At 39.7% G+C, this 21,022-nt stretch overlaps 1 protein-coding gene across 7 annotated transcripts in view; it reads left to right on the top strand.

The window, feature by feature from the left end:
• The window catches only part of ST7 (suppression of tumorigenicity 7), a 221,206-nt gene that overhangs the window by 153,314 nt on the left and 46,870 nt on the right, over positions 1-21,022 (top strand). For all 7 annotated transcript variants that reach the window (XM_034768843.1, XM_034768836.1, XM_034768849.1 and 4 more), the window contains one exon: positions 14,282-14,396. In XM_034768843.1, coding sequence (XP_034624734.1) covers positions 14,282-14,396 — 115 coding nt within the window. The remainder of the gene's footprint in view (positions 1-14,281; positions 14,397-21,022) is intronic.

The following is a 21,022-nucleotide window of genomic DNA, read 5'->3' as shown; positions in this document are numbered from 1 at the left end:
AATTTTTATTGCACTTTCCCCTTACAGACATTGGGTTAGATCCTCAGACCTAGGTTTTGCCACCTTTACACTTCCCTGACTGTGGAGAATTTGGGCATTGAGCCAGTCACGAGACACACCGTAAAGCAACAGCCATCCCCAGGTCTTGACTCTGATACATGGAGGTCAAGAATGAGAGTGGTTCTGAGCCACTGAGGGTTCCCCTTTACACAAAAGTCATTTAAGCCAGATTTACAGCTGCTTTGCTCCACCTATGTTAGAGCAGAGGGTCTAGCCCTTTGTTTTTTAAGAGGATGAATGAGCCTTGTCATTTTTTCATGGGAGACATGAACAATATTTTTATGAAGGAGTTCTAAGAACTTTAATATGTTATTGATGGTGTATATGTGATTGATGAGGGTGGTGGGTGGAATTATTCACCCTAAAGGAATAGAATATTAAGAATATGTTGTCTGGGGATTGCAGAAAGTCATTGTCATGGGAGAGAGGCTGAAGGCCCTGTTTGTGCTGGAATAACTGAAAACAGATTTCTTAAGACATGGAACACGAAGGAGATAAAGTTTTAAGAGGTGCATGATGCCATCTGGAAAACATGACTGGGACGTAGTGAGTCTTTGCCATTTTGAGAAAATAAAAGGGTATTGGCTGTTAAATTTCTTACACATATGAGGGCCATCTTGATAATATTACTGGTGTATTACACTGTGTTACTTGAATACTATGCACAACAGAAGACTGAGGTTCTGTTTGAGTGACCTTTCTGGAATACACCCAGAAAATGAATGGTTATTGATTTAAATAGGATTTGGGGTTTATATATTTGGTCATTGAGAGTGGAAAGAATATGTTACATAATATTGAATTTAAGATGTTTCAGTTTTATACATATGAAGAAGTTATTTGATTGTTGTTATGGACTATATCATCCTCTCCGCTTATGATCTGATTAATCTGGTAATACTATTGTGTCACAGACTAAACTGACGAGCTTCAATTATTTTTTTCGGTGATGATATGCTGCTTTAATCTGGTACACATAGCTGAGTTGACTTTATCAGCATTACCAAGTAACACATAATTTGTATGGAAGAAGTGTATGCAGGTGTTGCTTTTATTTAGACATCTGCCAATAATTAATGATTTATTATGATTCTGATACAGAAACCAGAAGCCTGTCATTTTTCTAGACACAATGTGCTCAATTTTGATCTCACATAGGCCAGTGTACATATGGAATAACTCCATTGCAGTCAATTGAGCTACTCCAAGTGTATTCCAATCTGTGTAGAATATGACCCAATATGTATAGAGTGGATGAGAGATCTTACCAGCCATAATGAAGGCCACAGTTTGAAACCTTAGTATTATTTGTTGTGCTGCTTGAGTAAAGAAGATTTAAGTGTTCTGAGAGATTTAGTTTGGTTTGGCAAGCACAGAGATGATTATGTCTGATCCTGTTCAGTGTCCCAGGCTGTGGCCATGCCTAGAAAGACTTTTAAAAACTCGTAGAAAGGCTAGTGCAGAAACACACATGTTGGACAATTCAGGACATCTTTTCATGTCAACCACTTTGCATGGAAGCACTTTCTTTCTTTTGCTTAGTCTCTTGCCCTGAAATGAATACACCGGTTTTGGACTGCAGCCTTGTCTGTAATCAGAACACTTCGGTGGGGTGGGCAAGGCAGTTATATACTGGGTGATGGATATGGGAGTAGTGATCACCAGCATTATTGACTTAGAAAGGTGGATCAATATAATGAGGTGTATCATCTCCTTTGAGTGGGTCACTGAAATTCATTAAAAATTTATGAAATTTTAGGACATACCGTGTAGGAAAGTGAATGGGCTAATTTTGCTAAATCAATTCAAGCATTCTAGGATTGAGCTGGAGAATATTTGGACCTTGGTAAAAGCTTTCACTGGAGGATAATTTATGATCATTAAAGTAAACAACAGCTTTAAGGAGGGGGAATAATATAGAAGTCATGCCAGTGACTGGTAGGCTGAAGCAAACAAAGTGACAGGCCCAAATGAACCAAGGGCCGTACATTGAGTCCCCTCTAAGAGATAAAACAAAACCAAACCTCCCCAACAGAACATTTCTGTTCCATTCCTTCTGGTGTCAGCACTGACCCTCCCCAGAGGTTTTGCTTTATGGCTTTAATGCAAGTAATGGGGCATGGCTCCTCCACAGGGATTTCTGCTACACAGTTCTTCCCCCTTTCTCCTCCCCCAAAATTAAAAGAGTACATCAGAGGAAACAAAGGCCATGGTTTCGCAGCTCTTTTAGCTTCCTGAAAATGTCTCCCTTTTGTGACAGAAAGGAGCTTCTTAAATCCCTTCCTAGCATCCCTTGCCAAGCTCTGAACTTCTTGCAGCACTTGGAAATACAAATCCATGAGTGCTGAGGGAAGAGGGAGATCCAGAACCCTCTGCACTTGGAGTTCTGATCTCATGTCCTGAATGGGACTTCCTCACAAACCCCAAAAGACCTCCGGAGATCTCTTCTGCCACCTCAGCGACTGTTGAGTTCTGAGGCCACTGCCTACTTACTTCTTACAGAAACATTGAAATGGGAAGGTGCTGGCCCTGGAAATTATCTTTATTAGCCTTAAGAGGCTGGTGCATCCCACTACAGTGATATTTTCTAATTTAATTTCGACTTTGGACCTGCTGCTTCAAAATAGACTGAATATGATAATATGAATGTTGTTGTATGAGAAAGTGTGTTGAGTGGACACCAGTAGGGATGGTTTGGGTTAAAAATAAGATTTCCTCTGAACCGTCACCTAAATCTGGAAATGAACCCAAACCAACATTATTTTTAAGGTTCTAAAATAATTATATGAGCTTTTTTTCACTTGGGGACCACCTAGCAGCTGGGAGTTCAGCAGTTTTGTCTCACATATTGTCTCAGGAGCCTAACTTCAGGTACCTAGTTTTGAAAATCTTGGTCACGGTAATTTCATTCACTTCTGGAAAGATGCAGCATGTGTGTGTGTGTGTGTGTGTGTGTGTGTGTGAGTGTAAGTGTGTGTGTGTGTGTGTGTGAGTGTAAGTGTGCACTTACAGTATTAAGTATGCATTTTTCAATGCATGTCTGTAGGTAGCAATCAGCCTTAAGGATTTAAAGTGGCTTAAGTTCTTAGAGAGGTGCATAGTTGTCAAATGTGTGTGATTAGCCATTTTAGACACTTAGGCTGCCCTACATAATTAAGGTAGTTTTAAAGGTTATGTCAACTGAAGGCTTTGAAGTGGCACCATGCCATATCCCGGAGTATTTAATGCTATGGAAAGGTTGGGAGGGGTATTTTCTTTGATCGCTGACATTAGACGTGTTTGTGTGAGTGTTTCTGCTGGTGTACCCTCAGCACTGGTGTCACACACTTTTGCTGATAGAACTGAGCTGCATTTGTTAGCCTTTGAATTCCCCTTTTTTTTACAATTAAAGGCTCAATACATAGAAGTGTTGAGCACTCTCAGCTGCCATTGGAGTGTTCCGTATCTTGTAGCATCAAGGGGAGCAAATAGAGTTGTAGTTATTGATAAAGCCAGTATGATCCCTATCAACTTAAGAACATAACCTTAATTGCTGCTTGCAAGTGTAGCCACTGCCTGCCTCTCCCATACGGTTTTGGGCTGAGGCAGGAACTTGTGAGTGAAATTCTTTGACCCATGTTATTCAGGATGTCAGATTAAATGGCCATAACTAGATGATCATAATTAGGTCAGACTAGATGGTCAAAACTACATTGATTTCATTGAGATCAGAATTTCACTCTATGAATCTATGAATTCCAGGTACAGTGATTGCCATAAAAACCACAGCATTTGCCAGCATCTATTGCAAAGTGGTATCTATGATATCTAATTCATTCCTATTTTAAGTAGAGGAAAATACTGTGATATGGCAGATGGTAAATGCTGATTTTAATGTTAAGATCACAGATTTCTAGTAATATAAAAAATTATAAGATAGTACTTATCATGTAACTGAAGCTGCCTAAAATAGTGCAGATTCTACTCTCCAACACTCAGAAAAGTAACAAAGTTTACTGAATGCTATGTAGGTCCACCATTAGTGTCTTTAATGTTAGGTATGCTGAAAGTTGTTTTATCCAGGTGGCTACATCAAGTGATTGCCCTTTATGCACATGTTGAAAATGTATGTTTGTCCAAAAGAAGATTGTATTTCTAAAGAGTTTTCTTGGTAGCATCTACTACCAAGTTGGATGGATATATAGATATATCAGATACAGTTCTTTGTGCTATCTATATACGGTGGTTCTGTTACGATGATCCCCAGTCTCCTAGAGCTTGTGCACATCTTCATTCTTGCACTCCTCTCTGTCCATTTTCTTAACGTTTCGCAAATGGAGATTGTGAAGATTATTTATTTGTGCTGTTCCATGTCTCTGGAACTTCCTAGCCTTTTGTGAGCCAGTACGTTATTTCCTCTCTTTTAAATTTGACTTTAAAATCTTCCTCTCTTCTCTATCATTTAACTGACTTTCTCTAGAAAGTACTTGGTATGCTGTGGATAAAGCAAAGTCTAATTTTGGGAGGAAGGGACATTGAGGATAGTGATAAATGACTCTGCTTTCATGCTTTGTAATTTTACTAATCATTGGTGGAAAAAAGACTATGGTTATAAGTTATTTTCTGTTATTCCATTTGTCACTCTTGTATGAAGCTGCGATTACAAAAATATTAAACATACATCTGGTACAATTTGGCTTCCACTGTTTTTTTGCAATATATCCCTTTAAAACTTCTTTTTATTCTTTAAACGTGTGAATTTTTTGTACTGAACCACAAGACAGTGTCTAGACTATGGCATTATTGTAATTATATTTTTAAAAGGACACAGATCAAACTCTGAAAGGTTTGAACAGCCCTTTTAATCCTCCAGGTTAGCTAAGAAAGGACATAATGGCTGAAAGTTCAAAGATAGTTCTACAGAGGTCTCAAATCCAATGACTTTATTCCTCTGTTGTATAGTTTGAGATTGTAATTGTTAACCTTGAGCCACACATACAATACAATACAATACCCCTATACATAAATATAATGTTACATGATCGGACTTGGCAATAGCCAGGAAATGGAGAAATGAAGCTGAAATTCCATATTTAATCCATCCCATAATCTCCCTCCTAAGTATTGGGGTCTTTAAAGTGGTGGTTTCTCAGTACCAATAGGGCAGGGCAGTTAACAGGTGACAGAAGACAGAATGCTACCATTTCAGATACCATTGCTAGTAACAGCATTACTAGGAGCTGGGATGGATGGAATTTCAGGTTTTCTTTGAATTTAACTGCAATTTTTTTCAGTTTAAGCCAAAACCTTAAAATTATTTTAGCATTCATGAATATGCTTAATTTAACACAGTGCTCTAAATGTGTTTTTGTTTGTTGTTTTGTTGGGAGCATATACATATAAACAACAAATAAAAATGGCATATAGTGTATTATAAAATATATATACATGTACATCGATAGTGCAGATAAAGGCTTAGGAGAATAAATGTGTCAACACCAAGTTATATACAAGATCATTTATCCACTTCCATGTTCCCCTGAGTCCCAAGGACTAGATGTAGGGCATATACTGTAACTTAAAACTGATTTCTGCATGAATAATGTATCATTGCTAATTGATGTATGGGAATAATATCATCACAGGGAGAAAATTGGACGCAAAATCTATGGCTGCATTCCTCGAGAACATTCAAAAATTATATCTAAATATAGAAAAATTGATGAGTGAAACATTCTGAGGGAAGGCTGTCCGCCTTCCATAAACCACCCTTGTAGAGATAAAACTTGTTCTTTATCCAATAAATCAAGAGGGGATTTCCATGCACAGAAAAGCATTTTTTTATGACTCAACACCCTAGCACATCCATCACAGAAATCATTAAACCTACACCCTGCAATATGGCTTGGGGTCAGACCGGAAATGTGACTCCAAGGAATAATGAGAAGACATGCAGTAATTTAAGATTTCTTTTCAGAATTCTTCTGTCAGTTTGTTATCCTAAAATACTAATTTCATATTTAAGATATTTTAAAATAAGTATTAATTATCTGGTAGTGCTAATATTTACATATATTAGTATAGCTAATGAACATGAAATAATGAAAACCTATTTCACTTTGTATACATGCACATATTTTTGTGCCCAAACATCCAAATCAAATATAACATGAACTAATTACATTATCCAATCCTAATTTCATCACTAGAAGATGCTTTTGACTAGTTTAAATTCAAAAGAAAATCCCAAATTAGCCACTGTTACTATATTATGTATATGTTTATACCATAAAATGACCCATCTTAACATTTGAGTTTAGAGTGATGCTTTTATAGACATATTGGGCCAGTTCCTCTGCAGGTATAAACAGGCCCATTTACACCATCTGAGGATCCAACCCATTCTGTTGTGCTAAAGAACTGAGAGTGTTACATAGAAATTGTTAGCTTGCCCTGACCAGTGGTTAATAAGCTGCATTGACTTTAATAAGAGCTTTTTGGCTGATAGAGATACATAAGGGGAAGAATCCTTGTTAAAGCTTGATGCATGTTTTACTGGAGTCTGGTCAATACTTGGTACAAGAGGTAACAGTGCTTCTGTTTTTGCCTCTGAGGTGAGGTTGTGCAGTGGTTGCCAGTAAAGAAGAAGCATTTACTTGTCATAGCATGAATCTTTTAAAAGGGAGATTAGGGAAGAGAGTTGAAAAATAGTAAACTGGATAATTTGATAAATGAAGATCTGTGATATCACTGAAAATAAATCTATTGATTTAGGGCTAGACCTGTGTCTGTTAGTCACAGCCCAGAATAAGCATGTAAGCAACATGGAGCCATACTGGCTGGGGTAGGGGAGTGTTCTGCCTCTGTGACCAGGGCCGGCTCCAGGCACCAGCTTGCCAAGCAGGTGCTTGGAGTGGCCACTCCGGAGAGGGGCGGCACGTCCAGCTATTCGGTGGCAATTCGGTAGACGGTCCCTCACTCCTGCTCGGAGCGAAGGACCTCCCGCCGAATTGCCACCGCAGAGTGCGATTGCGGCTTTTATTTATTTATTTATTTATTTATTTATTTATTGTGCCACTTGGGGCGGCAAAAACCCTGGAGCCGGCCCTGTCTGTGACCATGCTGTACAGAGGGAACTTGGCCAATATTACATCCTTTTATGGTCTTCAGCCCACTGCCCTTTGGGAGCTGCTCACACCATGTAGTTGGTGTGGGGGAGGAGGGAACAGGACCTCCTTATTGCCCCTCGGGGCAATACGGAATTTGGCCTTTAGTGAGCAGGTTTGGTTTTAGGGGTGGGTGAACAGGGAGATTGTTCTGGACATGAGCTTCTGGGGAGGTGCCACACTGCTGTGCTGCTTGGCCTTTTCTTTTTCTGTCTTCTCTGGTGATTGGTTGTCTGTTTGTTTGTATTGCTTGGCCGCTGAGAGGGTGGGGCGCCGAAAATGTTTTCCACCCTGGCTGGCAAAACACCTAGGGCTGGCCTTGCTAGTGAGCATCTAGCAGTATTGTGTTTCAACCGATAGCAAGGTTTCTATTCCAAGCTGTTAATTAAAGGCATACTTTAATTGCTGACCTATCTTAATAATGTTTCCATCAAGGTGGTTTTACTTTCTGGCATTCTTATTATGACTGAAAAGAATTTTAAATAAAAAAGCAATAACTTGCAACTTACTGTGAGACTCACATAACAGGTGAACACATTATCTAGCAAAACATGTTTTCTGGTTTGTTTGCAGTGAATCTTGGGGTAAGCTGAGTGGCTAATTGTACAGGTTTTTATTTTTGTAGCTGCTGCTTAAATTGATTTCATGATAACTGTTTTGCACTTCTTCACCTAAGACCTTTCCTTGATGGAATCTGTGTTAACACTGTCAATTTGTAGGTCTAGTAGTCCAGACAGCCCCCTTTACTGTGTTGCTGTATGATGCAAGGTTTTCTCACTGCGACAGAACCTAATTAAAAAAAAAATCAATGGTTGATGTCAGCAAGAAGTAAAGTGAACCACAACAAGGAGAATGTTACTGGACGTAGAACATCTATAATTGGCTGCAGCTTTTCATTTTGTTCCCTAACAAAGAGACAGCTAGTCTAATAACCATTATTCAGTCTCGGGGAACGGGGTGATCACTCTTAATTCTTCAGAAGGGCATGTTTGTAACATGCTCTGTGTGAGCTTTACATCATTATTTACTTAGGGCCAGATTCTGCATCCTTACTCCAGTTGAGTAGTATCACCATGTAAGAGCCACCGTGGCTTAACCATGTAAAAGAAGCAGTGAGAGATAAAAAGGCATCTTTTAAAAAGTGGAACTCAAATCGTAGTGAGGTAAATAGAAAGGAGCATAAACACTGCCAAATTAAGTGTAAAAATGTATTAAGAAAAGCCAAAAAGGAGTTTGAAGAACAGCTAGCCAAAAACTCAAAAGGTAATAACAAAATGTTTTTTAAGGACATCAGAAGCAGGAAGCCTGCTAAACAACCAGTGGGGCCCCTGGACAATCGAGATACAGGATCCCCACTTAAAGATGATAAAGTCATTGCAGAGAAACTAAATGAATTCTTTGCTTCAGTCTTCATGGCTGAGAATATTAGGGAGATTCCCAAATCTGAGCCGTCCTTTGTAGGTGACAAATCTGAGGAATTGTCACAGATTGAAGTGTCACTAGAGGAGGTTTTGGAATTAATTGATAAACTTACCAGTAACAAGTCACCGGGCCCAGATGGCATTCACCCAAGAGTTCTGAAAGAACTCAAATGTGAAATTGCAGAACTATTAACTATGGTTTGTAACCTGTCCTTTAAATCACCTTCTGTACCCAATGACTGGAAGATAGCTAATGTAACGCCAATATTTAAAAAGGGCTCTAGTGGTGATCCCGCAATTACAGACCGGTAAGTCTAACATCAGTACTGGGCAAATTAGTTGAAACAATAGTAAAGAATAAAATTGTCAGACACATAGAAGAACATAAATTGTTGGGCAAAAGTCAACATGGTTTCTGTAAAGGGAAATCATGTCTTACTAATCTATTAGAGTTCTTTGAAGGGGTCAACAAACATGTGGACAAGGGGGATCCAGTGGACATAGTGTACTTAGATTTCCAGAAAGCTTTTGACAAGGTCCCTCACCAAAGGCTCTTACGTAAATTAAGTTGTCATGGGATAAGAGGGAAGGGCTGGTTAAAAGACAGGGAACAAAGGGTAGGAAGAAATGGTAAATTTTCAGAATGGAGAGGGTGTGGTGTTCCCCAAGGATCAGTCCTAGGACCAATCCTGTTCAACTTATTCATAAATGATCTGGAGAAAGAAGTAAACAGTGAGGTGGCAAAGTTTGCAGATGATACTAAACTGCTGAAGATAGTTAAGACCAAAGCAGACTGTGAAGAACTTCAAAAAGATCTCACAAAACTAAGTGATTGGGCAACAAAATGGCAAATGAAATTTAATGTGGATAAATGTAAAGTAATGCACATTGGAAAAAATAACCCCAACTATACATACAATATGATGGGGGCTAATTTAGCTACAACTAGTCAGGAAAGAGATCTTGTAGTCATCGTGGATAGTTCTCTGAAGACATCCATACAGTGTGCAGCGGCGGTCAAAAAAGCAAACAGGATGTTAGGAATCATTAAAAAAGGATAGAGAATAAGATGGAGAATATCTTATTGCCCTTATATAAATCCATGGTATGCCCACATCTTGAATACTGCATACAGATGTGGTCTCCTCATCTCAAAAAAGATATACTGGCATTAGAAAAGGTTCAGAGAAGGGCAACTAAAATGATTAGGGGTTTGGAGCGGGTCCCATATAAGGAGAGATTAAAGAGGCTAGGACTTTTCAGCTTGGAAAAGAGGAGACTAAGGGGGTCTAGGATAGAGGTATATAAAATCATGAATGGTGTGGAGAAATTGAATAAGGAAAAGTTATTTACTTGTTCCCATATTATAAGAACTAGGGCCACCAAATGAAATTAATGGGCAGCAGGTTTAAAACAAATAAAAGGAAGTTCTTTTTCACACCACACAGTGAACCTGTGGAATTCCTTGCCTGAGGAGGTTGTGAAGGCTAGGACTATAACAGGATTTAAAAGAGAACTAGATAAATTCATGGAGGTTAAGTCCATTAATGGCTATTAGCCAGGATGGGTAAGGAATGGTGTCCCTAGCCTCTGTCTGTCAGAGGATGGAGATGGATGGCAGGAGAGAGATCAGTTGATCATTATCTGTTAGGTTCACTCCCTCTGGGACACCTGGCATTGGTCACTGTCGGTAGACAGGATACTGGGCTGGATGGACCTTTGGTCTGACCCACTATGGCCATTCTTATGTTCTGTGAAATAACCAGTTTTGAGTTAGGGAGACAGCTTCTGGCCCTCGCATTTTACTGGTTATATTTTCTTTGTGGCAGACAGGAAAAACATAAAAGGTTTCTGATTCAGGTGGCTGAGGAGAATTATAACTGCAACTTACATCATTCAGGTTTTTAGGCTGTAGCCGTGCCTTTATTCACATTAGCCACTTCCCTGTAGCGCCTTACAGGGCAGGAATTATAAATTATAACTCCTTTCACACTTGACTACATACTGACTGTTACTTCAGTCCTCATTCTACCTCTTCTGAAGTGAGTTTCCTTATCTCTGGAGTGTGCTGTAGTATTAATTCCCCACTAACAGCCACTTAAACCAATCCAGGCTATTTTAAGTAAAGCGAAATCTATTAAAAATAACAAGAAAATCACAAATAAAATAAACTTTCTGTGGAACATGAATACAACTAGACTAAACACTGCAGAAAGCCACCTTAGGACCACATGCGTAAAAGCTCTCGGTCTGGACTCTCAGTGCCCTCATTCTTTTGTATAGTGGAAGGATTGATCTGTTTTTCATCACAATGCTGCTTCATTCTATATCCATGTCCATCATTGCTAGGACAAGGTTAGATAAAGTTTTTGTTCCTATTCTGCACAAATTAAAGTCTTGCCCAGAATAATGATATTTGCAAATTACTGTGCACTTTTCAAACTTAAACTTTAAAAAGTTATTAGTATCAAAATAAGCGACATACATTCCAAATTTGACAACTGCAACTAAATCCTTCTGAGGTTTACCCACAATCAGAATACAGTGTCAGTCTTGGTTATATATTTCAAACACTGAAAAATGGAATCTCTTTTTGTATTAAAATTTCTATCCACCTTTGTTGGAATCTATTCTAATATTAATTTATACAATTTTAGAAGTGTCTTTCTTTCTAATGTGCTGTAGCTATCAGGTGTAATAATGAAAAATCATGTGCAGTTCTAACCTTTCCATCAATTTTATAAAATATTTTAAAAGTACTCACTGTAAATATTACTTTTGAAAAATCCCAATACTGAATTTCATTATATACATTTTACACTGTCTGTAACTGGTAGAAGCAGTTAAAAATCGCAAGAGGATAAGAAACAAGTCCAGTAGAATCTAATCTGAATCCTAAACTGTAAACTCTGATTATCTGAAATTGCACCTGAAATTATTTTTTCTTCTGACGAGCATCAGTGTATTGAGAACTCTTCTATACATCAAGACCCCCACTTATCCAGATAAACCAAGGCCTCTTGCTCAATTTGGAAAAATGTAGTCAATAATCAAACAAGAAGGAGATTCATGCAATCTGCCCAGTTTTGTTCTTGTTTTCCTCAGGATCAACTCCTGATGTTGAAACTGTAGGAGTTTTACTACAATAGCTCAGAGTTTATTACCCTCTATGGATTACCCCTCATAAATCCAGTGAGCTCATTAAATACCTGTATCTGTGATTGTGACTCTCTAACCAAAAGTTCATGTGATCACAGTTGTACAAATATCAATAAACAAAACACTGTCCTCTTCACCTTCTGTATAATCCTCCAGCCACAGCAAGGACAGTGCAGTGCAGGGGGGCAGAACAGTGCCAATTTACCACTTCACTCCCACTTAATCCTAGGGTGACCAGATAGCAAGTTTGAAAAATCAGGACAGAGGTGGGGAGGTAATAGGAGCCCATATAAAAAAAATATATATATTGGGACTGTCTCTATAAAATCGGGACATCTGGTCACCCTACTTAATCCTCAAATACAGTTTAGGTAATTTATACTTGGCCCTCTGCACAGGGATGAATTTCATCCTGTGAGCTTGGCACTTCTATTTGTCTATTAGCAGCCTCTTCCTGATCGGAGTTAATTCCCTGTTCCACATGTTCCACTTTTTCATACTCTTCCACCATTTTGCTTATAGACTGGTATATTTTTGCTTGTATTGCTGATTTGGGAGATTATAATCAGTTGGCTCTTTCCAGTTTCTTTAATTATATCTTCAAAGGAGGATTAATTCATTTCCTCAGATTTTTCAGATGTGGTTTATAGTTTTTACTGTGTTTTCCCATTTTAAGTTTGAGCTTGTGGGCTAACTTCATATCATCTCATTAGTATTTCTCTTCTTAGGCCCCTATGGAGAAAAGTGTTAACATTCATCTGCAAATTTCTGATGTTTATTTATAATTAACTTAGTTTGATTTACCAACAAGTGTATAATTGGCATCAGTGCCTTAGTACCTTGTACGTTGTATCATACATTTAATCTATTACAAATTACTAGTACAGTACCTTCTTGTAGAACTCCTGACAGCCTCTCCATCAATTGGAGTTTGAGCCTTGGCTCCAGATAAACTTAACTCAGAGCAGGACTAGAGGGCAGGGGGATGCAAAGATTGGGTGGACATCATCTTTACATCCCCCAGCCCTGGAGCTGGCAGTGGGCCAGTTCAGTTATGGTACACATTTGAGCATCTTCAGAGATGCTCTATCTTACACTTGGCTTCCATCGCCCCCCAAGAAACCCTTTCAGCAGATGGGGATCAGTGGAACTCAAGGATGCACCCAAGGTCGGCTCCAGGTACCAGCGAAGAAAACAGGTGCCTGGGGTGGCCAATAGAAAGGGGCGGCAGTCCGTCCGTTCTTGGGGCGGCACCTCCAGCTCTTCGGCAGCAATTCGGCGGCAAGTCCTTCACTCCCTCTCTTTCTCTTCGTCAGCACTTCGGCGGCAGCTCAATCAGAGTTTTGTTTTGTTTTGTTTTTTTTCTTCGCCGCTTGGGGCGGCAAAAAAGCTGGAGCCAGCCCTGGATGCACCTCTCACACCCTTTACTTTGGGGAGCAATGGAGCTAAAAAGGGCTGGCAATAATTTAGCTACCCTAGCTTTAGGCCAGATAGAGAGCCTACCATGCTCCAGCACAAAACAACCACAGTGAGGGCCCAGATCCCTTAATACTACAATTTTTAGAGTATCACTTTAACATTAAAAAAATGACACTTCTTTAATTGGTTCATTTTCTAACTAGCAATAAAACAGAGAAATTAATTTGCACTGAAGTTCCTAAGAGATGTGGAATCATATGGCAAGCAGAATAAAGGATGTTATTTATTTATCAAGTTCAGTTGGCTGGCAGACAGTTGGTACTACACACAGCAGAATTTGGCCAGCATTCTGACAATCTCTGATCTTCCTAAAGGACCAATTCATCAAATCAGTCCACTTCAGTCACAACTTAGCACCCACTAAAATAATGTCTGAGCCTCTTCCTTATACAAGGTGTCATTCAATTTGTTATAAGATATGGATTCTTAAGCCATGGTAGTATTAAATTAGTATTAAGGCTTTATCTAATTTCAACTTTGGGTCAAGCATTTTTTAAGCTGGATTGGCCGAAAACATGTTTAACTTCCATTGTTAGTACTATGCACAATTCTGTTGATATATGATAAATAATAATAATAACAAACTATGAAGCATAGTAGAGGTGTAGGTCTTTCTCATTTTATTATACTTTGATTTTTTCTATGTATTTTCTTTGTTTTCCCCCATATCCATCAGGGGGAGTTAATACTAAAATATACAATCTAAAGGCGCTTTTTAATTTAATCTTCTTCTACAATAGAATAATACCCCCTCACTTTTTAAAAAGGCAACAAGTCATTGAAAGGGAATTGTCTATTCAGATAACCCTCTTCTTGGACTAATTAAACCATATGTGAGGCATGTTGTTTCCAAGGTTCTTGATCCAAATGGGAGTCTTTCCAGTGGCATTAGAGGACACTGTATGAGGCCCAAGAGCAGTGGGGCTGAATGATTTTAATTAGACATTTCAGTAAATTTTGAATGAAAATCCGCATTCCATACAAATAATCTAACCCTTTTTTTATTACTGTTTTTAGTTAATGAAGGAGTTTCCTCTGCTAAGCATGTTCAACATCCATGAAAACCTGCTAGAAGCTCTGTTGGAGTTACAAGCATATGCAGATGTTCAGGCAGTTTTAGCAAAATATGATGGTAAGTCCAACTATATATATGTATACATATTGTATACACACACACATACACACACACACACCGTATGTGAAATGAACACTGAAAAGTTACTACAGAGAACTTTTTCCAGAGGGTCTGGCTAGAAAATCTTGCCCGCATGCTCGGGGTTCAGCTGATCGCCATATTTGGGGTCGGGAAGGAATTTTCCTCCAGGGTAGATTGGCAGAGGCCCTGGAGGTTTTTCGCCTTCCTCCGTAGCATGGGGCAGGGGTCGCTAGCTGGAGGATTCTCAGCGATTTGAAGTCTTTAAATCATGATTTGGGGACTTCAACAGCTGAGTCAAGGGAGAGAATTATTCCAGGAGTGGATGGGTCAGCTTTTGTGGCCCTCATCATGCGGGAGGTCAGACTAGATGATCATAATGGTCCCTTCTGACCTTAGAGTCTATGAGTCTATGTTTGTAAAGTAAAACGTTCAAAAGTTAGGAAATGCCAGAATGTAGGTTGCTTGTGCACCTTTAATTGGGATCCCTTGTGTATATGATACAGTCTTTAATTACATCATCACATACTGTATTTTCCACAGGACCCTTGTGTCATTCAGTGCAGAGGTGGAACAGTGCTCTCTTAAGCACTGTTGGGCAGTTCTTCAATATTTTGTTTTCTCCTGTTTGTTCAATGTGTCACCCCAGGCCTTATTTACTGCAGACTATTCAAAGCTCGCTTTGAAAACAGAATTAATAATTTCCCCATATATGTTCCTTGATGTTCATTACTACAGTATCTGAGTGCTTCACAAGCATGAATTAATTTATCTTTCCATCACTTCTGTGAGGTGAGGGAGTGGCATAATCCCCATTTTACAGACACCATGCTGAGGCACAGAGGGATTAAGGTAATTAAATTTCCACTACTTTTGGGTACCCAATTTGAAACATCTAGAACCTGATTTTTCAGAATACATCATGTTACATAACACTTTCTATGTTCAAAGCACACCTCCCATTGTCTTCAGTTGCAGCTGTGAGCACTCAGCACTTCTGCAAATCAGACCCCAGCATGTCAAGTCAGGCACCCAGAAAATGAGGAACACAGTTAGTTGAGTACTTGTGAAAAGTTTGGTTTAAGTGACTTGCACAGCACCACACAGGCACTCTGTGGCAGAGGCAGGGATAGAATCCAGTTTTCCAGGGCAGCATTCAACTGCCTTAACAATGAGACAGTTCATCCTCTTCATGTAGTCCCCTGCCTCATTCACTACATGCCTTCCAATTAAAGAAAGGATGGTCCAATGGTTGGGGCATTAGCCTAGGACTTGGGGCAATCAGGTTCAATTCCCTGCCCCCCCACAGGTTTCCTGTGTGACCTTGGGAAAGTCATTTTATCAATCTGTGTCTCAGTTCCCCATCTATAAAATGGAGATAAATGCACTTCTCTACCTCACCGGGACATTGTGAGGGTAAATACATTAAAGATTTTCAGGCGCTCAGATACTACAGTGGTGGGGGCCATATAATAATAATACTACACACCTTCCAACTTCTGCACCAAATGAAGCAGGGATCCTACAGACAACAGTCTCCTTTACTACACAACGCTTAGTCATTTCCAGAGCAGGTCCAGTCCGTGCACTGAATGGAAAAAATAGTATGTGATCATGTAATTAAAGACTTTGTCATAATGGATGTGCCCAAGAGGGCCAAATTCTTGCACCTCCTGAGTGCCTCTGAGTTCTTGACTTTGCAACCGTAGCGACATTTTGTATGTAATTTCTTAAGTTTGTTTTTTCAGTTTTCTTTTTTATAAAAATTCCATCCTGTGACCTCATATTGAAACTCATATGGGTCAGCCTGGTTGGAACTTTAGACTACCACACAGATCCGCTACACAGTCTTCTGTGGGGCCACACTTAGAGGGTGATGAGACACACTTTGCCAGTGGGTTTCACAGATATTTGCTAACAGCAAAAGAATGTGGAGACTCAGGACTCTTGGGTTCCATTCCAGTCTTGGCAGGGGAGTGTTCTGTAGTGGGTACAGAGCCTTTTACTTGTTCTCCCCAAACGTGCCCCCTTCTGCTCCATCCCCTCTGTTCCAGTCCTGTCTTTTCCTCATCCCTGACTGACTCCTCATCCCACTCCCATTCTTCTTCCTACCCAGCCTCAGTCTTCACTCCTGAGATTTCTCATTCCAGTCCCAGTCTCCTTGCCAGTCAGTCCCAGCCCCTCCTCCCAGCTTCTTATCTGATATGTTTCTCCCCTTCCCAATCCTCATTAACCCCCAGTCCTAGTCTCCCTGCGCAGGCTCTCAGTATCCCCTCCCTCCTTCCCTGGCTCCTTATCTCATTCTCTCCCCTTCCAGACCCTTTGTCCCTGTCTCTTTGCCCAGCCATTCTCAGTTCTCTCCTCTCCCCTCCCGCATCCCATTGTCAGATCTGCTTCCCCGCACACACATTTTCCTAGTCTCAGTCTCCATAGTTTAATAGTCCCTCAATCTCCTTGTCCAATCTCAGTGTTTCCCCCTCCAGCCAGCTGGCTCCCAGTCCCCCACCATTTCTCTCACCAGCTCCCAGTCCTCCCTCCCACAGCTCCCAGTCCCAGCCTCCTATCCCAACCAGTCCCAGCCTCCCTTCTCACCCCCGCTCTCCAGCTCCAAGTCCCAACCTTTCCAATCTCTCAATCCCCTTCTCCTTGCCCAGCCAATCCCATTTTCTCCCCTCCACAGTTTTCAGGCTCATCAGAGTTCTTATCACAATCTATTCCTTTCCCTCTTCCCTGGGCTGGCTTTTGTCCCCTCTGCATTCAAATCAGATGGCTTCCTCCGCCATGTTACTTGGGCAGGGGGACCATTGAGAGCATAGGAGGAACAAGCTCCCTGCTCCCAGTTCCAGTGCTCAGACTCACCCAGTTTTCATGTAGCAGCTGTGAGGAGATGCAGCATACTCAGGCATTCTGCAGTCTGGTCATATGTAGGAGCTATGAGGGGATGGAGCATACTCAGTTGCTCTGTGGAGATGTAGCATGTGCAGTCTGGTTAGCACTAGGGGCTGTGACAGGCTCAAATATGCTCGCTCAGGATGGAACATTTGAAGAGTTTAGCTGCTGTAATTGAAGAAGACACTACTGAGTATGTGCGAACAGTGAGTTTTCAAAGGATTATAACTTCGGTGAATTTTCACAGGGGCCACAAAAAATCACATCCCTGACACAAACGTAGACTTAGAAGAATTATATTTTTATCAGTAAATGTCAATTTCACTGTACACACACAAAGTGACAAAAAATATTTTCGTAAATAAAAATCCAAATAGACAGATGGGCAAAGTAAGAAAAATGCTGCTTGAGAACTTATTAGAGTTTGATTTAAGGATAGGTTGATTTAAGGATGTTTACTTTGCATATTTTGACATGTGATGTTGACAATTTGCAGGCTAACTGTTATGAAGCTTTAACTCTTTGAATCTCAATGTCTGCTGTCATTAAATAATTATTGTCTGACCCTCGCACCCCTACGCCCAATGTCCCACAATTGTGGAAATGTAAATTGATAAAAATCATAAAAAATGCTCAAAACCCAAAATGTTGCACAACTGTGAAAATTTAAATCAACTCAAATTGAAAAAATAATGATTAAAAATAAACATTGATATTCTCTGTCCAAATCATAAAAAAATAAAAATGGAATTCTGCCAAGCCTACACAAAAGCCCTCCTCCTGCCAAATGTCCCTGCTCTATAGCATGGGGGCACTAAAGCTATTCAAAGCAAAGGCAGCCTGAGGCAGACACCCAACTTGTAAAATTTCAACCCAAACGCTTAACTTCTGGCAAAGTTATAAGCCACTAAAAATAGGCTCTTATCATGGGAGGTGTCCGTCAACCATAATAAATAGATGACGCTACCAGCCCTGACTATAATATGTGTGTTTTCAATGCTTAATCACCATCTTGCAGTTGAATCACTGTAAGCAGTGGCAAAATGTCCCACCACTCTTTGAATGTCACACCACTGCACATCTAGTAGTACTAATTACCCTGGGAGAGGTTTTTATTGGGTATAATTTGGTTGGGAGCAGTGCAGTGGAAAAGAAACATCTACCAAAATGATAACCTTTTTACTCAAAGGTCTTTCTTTTGCTTTCCCCTCTTTCAGAAATTCCTATCACTCAGACATAGGCCCCATTACCATTGTATCTCAGTACCTTATACTCTTTAATGCATATGAGTAACCTTGTGGATTTTGAAGCACTTAGAAGAGTTGAGCTTGAAACTGAAAGCTGTTCTAAACCTGGCAGTCTGCTATAATTTATCCTCACAACACCTCTCTGAGGTAGGGAAGTCCTGTTATTCCCATTACCATACTCAGGTCTGTGGCAAAACAGGGAATTCAACCAGAATCTCCCAAATCTCAGGCTAGCATTGTAACCACTGAGACATCCTTCCTCTCTGTTTGTTCATACTAAGGGCCCAATCCTGGACAGTGCTGAGCACTTCCTGAGTTGCAGTGTTTACTTTCAACTCTCCCTGAAGCCAGTAGGACTTGAGGGTGCCATCATCTTCTAGAAAACACTTGGCACATTCCAAAATTAGGCTGTACTTTTAAAAGAAAAGTATATGTGGATGGTAAAAGCCTGTAGGGAAATTTGATGCGGACCCTTTCCCCTGTCTGTGTGGACCCACATATAATACATATATAAAGGCATATGTGTATATTTAACACACACGCACAAGGACTCAGCAAACAACAGTTTAACCAGCATAACTCTTAGAATTCATGAGTCTCTAAAGACCCTTTTTAGAGGAGTCTCAGCTCATTTTAGAACTCATCAGCTTTATGTGTTGTAAGATTTATTGGAACATAAAACAATGAACTCATTTATACTTCCCTATCTGCAGTTTCTATTGGTCCCATTCCACTGTCTTTATTCAGCTAAGACCAAACCTGATTTATTGTATTTTGATAACACATGAACAAATTATTTCCGAGAGCAGTCTCTCCCCCCCACCCCTGGCTAAAAACTTGGATTGCATTCTTTAAAATGTCAGTCTTTGCGGGGAGACATACTACTTTACCAATGACCATGTGTTGAATTTGTTTATATTATGTACCTGGCAACAGAGATGATGTCCATACTCATTATTCACGGAAAATGTGCCTCATTAGTAGCAAGATATGCACTGTTGCTGAGCTACATCATTATGGTTTCAGAGTTCAGTGTCTGTCAATAGAGTGCAGATGACCTAAACACTATTGAATCCTAAAAGGATTTTTGGCTCTGGCTCGACACACATCTATGTTATTTACAGCAAAAATACTTATGGCTGCTGAAGGGACTAGTCTTCTGAAAGAATAAGCAGCTAGGATTCATAGTAAATAAAACCTCTATGCGCCTCTTGCCTTACTTTTAAAATGGTTGTTTTCCAAGGGAGCAGTCCTGTTTTTATGGTGCTGAGAGCAAATGATTTATTAACCTCAGTGGGCTGCCAGTTCTCTCGAGGTTGCCGTTGGCTGGTAACCTGGGCAATGTGTGAACACAGAGATCTTTCAGACAGTTGAAAGTTAGACTTTAAAAGGGTGGATACTCTTTTACTTAGTTATGTAAATGTTCTCTTTTCTCTTCTTTTTTTTTTTTTTTTTTGGTCAAGGTACAATTTTTTTTTTCCAGTTTAGGATTACTGAAAATGTGAGCCTTCTGGTTTCCAGAGGAACATATTCATAAATACTGTCTCATTCTCCTTTCACTTACGCCGTGGGTATATACGAGTAACACCACTGAAGTTGATGGAGATATATTGGTGTAAGATCAGAATTAGTGACAGGAGAATTCAGCCCATCATACTGATAGAAAAATATACTTCTAAATATTTATGATCTCATTCTGATCTAACCTATACCAGTTTTCCTCTGGCATAACTATTTAATTCAGTGGAGTTGCTCCAAATTTACACTGTTGTGAAATCAAAATCAAGGCTTTAGAAAAAATTGTATCTAGAATTTGAGTTTTCTTTATAGAAGAATGTGCATGGAGCATGATTGTTGATCATGTTCCTATTTGGGCCTAACCCTGTAGTCGTGACATTGCGTTACTTGAGTGAAACTCCCATTGAAGTCACTGAACGCAAGGACTGCAGGTTTTGGCTTTTTATGTTAGTGAATCCAAACACTCTTTAAAATAATAACAACTGTTTAGGGATACTTTTTTCTGTTCCTTTATAATTTCTCTTCATCCTTACAGCCATGAAAACAGTTCTGTGAACTGAGTAAATTCTACCAATGTTGAACTTGAAGGCATTCCAACAGTAAGAATTTTTGGTGTCAGTAAAACAGGTTACCAGAAAGCCCCCAGTACAAAACCGGCAATGACACTGGCTCGGTTCCTCAGGGACACAATTTCACTGTTATTCCATATTTCTTTTCCACAGCTTCACTTTATTAGCTCCTCTCAGTTCTCAACATTAAGAGCAATCATATCAAGTTTTTCTGCTTGGTAGAAGATACCTCTGCTTTCTCAGTATGGCTGCCCCAATGCAATTCTCTGCTGGTGTGAAAACATAACATGAACAACAGAGAAAGAAACTGCATTCTAATGTTGCATCCTTTTGTTTCCTTTGAATGAAAGAAAGTGGTTATTTATTAACATTCTTATTGTCA

The sequence above is a fragment of the Trachemys scripta genome, chromosome 1, assembly GCF_013100865.1.
Source record: "Trachemys scripta elegans isolate TJP31775 chromosome 1, CAS_Tse_1.0, whole genome shotgun sequence".
Taxonomy (NCBI): Eukaryota; Metazoa; Chordata; order Testudines; family Emydidae; genus Trachemys; species Trachemys scripta.
The sequence above is the reverse complement of the archived record's forward strand: the minus strand, read 5'-3'. Positions and strand labels throughout refer to the sequence as shown.